The 3,332-nt window shown below is 37.3% G+C and overlaps 1 protein-coding gene across 1 annotated transcript; it reads left to right on the top strand.

Moving 5' to 3' along the window:
- Positions 1 to 1,469: 1,469 nt before the first annotated feature.
- Positions 1,470 to 2,789, top strand: LOC119646942 (uncharacterized protein F54H12.2-like). Its single transcript, XM_038047634.1, has one exon. The coding sequence runs from the start codon at positions 1,470 to 1,472 to the stop codon at positions 2,787 to 2,789; it is 1,320 nt and encodes a 439-aa protein (XP_037903562.1).
- Positions 2,790 to 3,332: the final 543 nt, after the last annotated feature.

Here is a 3,332-nt window from a genome sequence, read left to right as displayed (position 1 = left end):
CGAAAGCATTGCTATAGAAGTAACTAAACAACAAGGTGAAATAGTCGCATTCCATTCAAGCGATGTTCCAACTTATCTCACGCTCCACTTTAAACGGCGATAAAGTATAAATATACTGTTTGTATTTTAGTTCAGCATATAGTAGTTTAAAGATACCAAAGGGTTTAATTATTTAGTCATAAAATGAGCTCTTTTTACACACGCTACTACCTAATTCAAAGTGGCGGTAATTCACACTTACATCGAACATCTAATATTAGACAGGATGGTAGAGGGGTTGGTAGTTTTTTTAGAGGTTTAGCGAGATGTAGTGTACTGTACTACAAGCTATCACAATAATATTACCGTGCACTGTAAGCTATCAAATCGTAAACATTCATTCCAACCCGCGTCATCATCAAAACAATAAATTACGTAATCGAGTAAACAAAACTTCACAAGATATCATTCCAAGGTACTTGAACTCGATACGACCTAGAAATAAATATTCTAAAAAACGCCAGTTTGAATAAATCACATGCATTGCATTTCTTGCATGCATTTCTAGCTCGAATAAAATATGTGCATATGGATATGAGTAATGCATATGCACACGGAATGAAATGTGAGATTTGAGAGCACGCGCCTCATGAGAATTATTAGTAAGTGCAGTGTTCGAAGTAATTTGGTGTTGAATTACTTTCGAACCAATTTAGGTCAATATTGTTATTGGTAGATTTAGAGTTATTTTAGGTTTAAGAAATTGTATAAAAGAGAATGAAAAGATGCAATATACGTTCTTATTGATTCTAACTTTGGGCAGTTTACTTTCTGCATGCCGTATCCTCGCGGCAAGGTATAGAACATAAGATACCAGTAGTAACCACGGCAAGTGTTCAGGGATGAACATATTGCCATTCTATCTGCGGTCTCACCGCTTTGTTAGGTAAGGAACATTAAATTCCTTTAGTTCCTTTTTCACTGTCGAACTCTCTCGCTAGCTCCCTACCAGCATCTGAGGATAACTCAGACGACTCCATCAACGGCTCTACTACCCTGCAACCTTCAACATTACTAGGCGATCCGACCATCCAACGTTTATTATTACAGAGATATGGAAACCCCGTAGTTTCCGCGGGTACAACAACCTTGAAAAGGCATGCAGTAAAAGCTGGTAAGGCGATACTATCCGAGATAGGTAAGAAGCCTATAAGAACAATTCTAAGGAAACGGAGTCAAACTGCTGTTCGAGATCTAGCCCAAAAAGGTATAAATAAACTCTACAGGGATTTAGACACTGTTGTTATTAATAAGCGGTCAGTATTAAAAAGAACTAACCCTTTCAAGGTTAAAAAGTCTAAAACGAAATCTAAGCGTAGGAAATATTCAAAAGGTAAAAAAGTAATTAGAAAATCTCAGTCAGTTAAACAAGGAAAAAAACCGAGAAAAAGCGTGCGAAAGCGTGTGACAGACATTTTCGATAAGTAAATATGTCTTACAAAGAATGTATGAAATCCGAATTAGATCTTTTTTCTAATTCCCCGATACAAAGCAATATTTTAAAAACCGAGGAAGTAGCATACAAACCCATAGCATCGCTAGATAATTCAACAGTTTTAGAATTTGTCTCACTCGGTCATGATGATACATATCGAGATCTGTCCAGTATATATCTTCGACTAAAAGTGCAACTAATTAAGCTAAAAGATGGAAAGGAGGAATTGTACGAGAAAGGGGCTACTCCGGTTGGTGTTGTCAATAATGTCATGCATTCGCTGTTCAGACAATGTACAATACAGTTAAACGGCAAGCCAATCGCACAAACCGATCATAATTATCAATACCGAGCGTACATTGAAAATTTGTTGAATTATGGTAACAACACAGCTAAAACCCATCTCGAGTCTGTTGGCTGGTACCTTGATGAGAATGAAATGGATATTATTGAAAGTGAAAAACCAGAGGATTCAAACAGTGGCTACTTTAAAAGATCCAAATTGCTTGCAAGCAGCGGCGTGGTGGAATTAATGGGAAAAGTTCATGGTGATATTTTAAATCAGGATAAGTTGTTAATTAACGGGGTTGATCTGCGTGTAATTTTCTCATTAGAAAAACCGGAATTTTATTTGTACTCCAAAGAGGACGCTAATTCACCACGGATGAAAATTATAGAGGCAACAATGTATATGAATCATGTAACTATTAGTCCAAGCATCTTGCTTGCGCATGAAAACGTCCTCCAACGATCCAATGCGATATACCCTTACAAACGCGTAGAGGTAAAAACATATACTTTACCTCCAAATACATTCTCACTCTCCCTAGATAACGTGGTGATTGGTCAGTTACTCAACTTGATAGTTTTCGGTATGGTAGACAATGATGCATATACAGGGAAACGTACAAAAAACTCATATAATTTCAAGCATAATAATCTGGTGAGATTTAACCTATCCGTTAACGGAGTGCAAGTACCAAACCAACCTTTAGAATTCGACTTTTCAGGTGAAAAACCTATTAGTACACGCGGGTATCTGACATTATTCAAGGGTACTGGAATACATTATTCCGATAGAGGACACCAGATTTCAAAACAGTTTTTCGATAATGGAGCGTTCCTGTTAGCATTTGATCTGACCCCTGACAACTCATACAATTCAACATGTGGAAGTCTTTTGAATCAAGGCACAATAAGGATCGAGGGACGATTCAGAGACTCTCTAAAGAAAAGCGTGACATGTATTGTATATGCGGAATATGATGGTAGCATCGAGGTGGACAAAGCTCGCAATGTTTACACGAGTTTCTAAAATCTATATATAGACCCGACGGCTGACTGTTTTTACCATACATTCAGATAAAGTGAAAATGAGTTGTTTAGTTAATGCTGAATATTTCCCTGGTGGGGATTTGACCTTCATAAAGAAAGTATCGTTCGCTGGTATAACGACAGAAAATAAATTATTCTCAAAAGAAGTCATCTTCAGATACCCGAATATAACCAGCAATGCTGCAGGTGTAGAGCTGATAGGAAGATGTGGAAACTTGGAATTGAGACGATTGGATGAAGATGTTATAAAAACCCTTGCAAAGTTTTCCACGATTTTTGTTCGAGATGCAAACACAAAGGATTTCTTAAAAAACTATGTAACGGCTCACTCAAACTTCATTAACACTGAATCTTGCACTCAATCTGAACAGGAATGAACACGATCGAGCTTACATCAGCGTTACAAAGAAACAAGGTGACACAAAAATATTTTAGAGGCGTATTTCCATCCAATCGTCTTCCAGCTCGAGTGAAGAAACCAGCCTGTATTATAGCCAATACTGATCCATCATACAAACCTGGC

The sequence above is a fragment of the Hermetia illucens genome, chromosome 1 (assembly GCF_905115235.1).
Source record: "Hermetia illucens chromosome 1, iHerIll2.2.curated.20191125, whole genome shotgun sequence".
In the NCBI taxonomy this organism is placed as follows: domain Eukaryota; kingdom Metazoa; phylum Arthropoda; class Insecta; order Diptera; family Stratiomyidae; genus Hermetia; species Hermetia illucens.
Note: the sequence above shows the minus strand (reverse complement) of the source record. Positions and strands in the feature narration are given on the sequence as shown.

Coding starts and splice junctions, on each gene's coding strand:
- LOC119646942 (XM_038047634.1), top strand. CDS start 1,470: ATGTCTTACAAAGAATGTATGAAATCCGAATTAGATCTTTTTTCTAAT.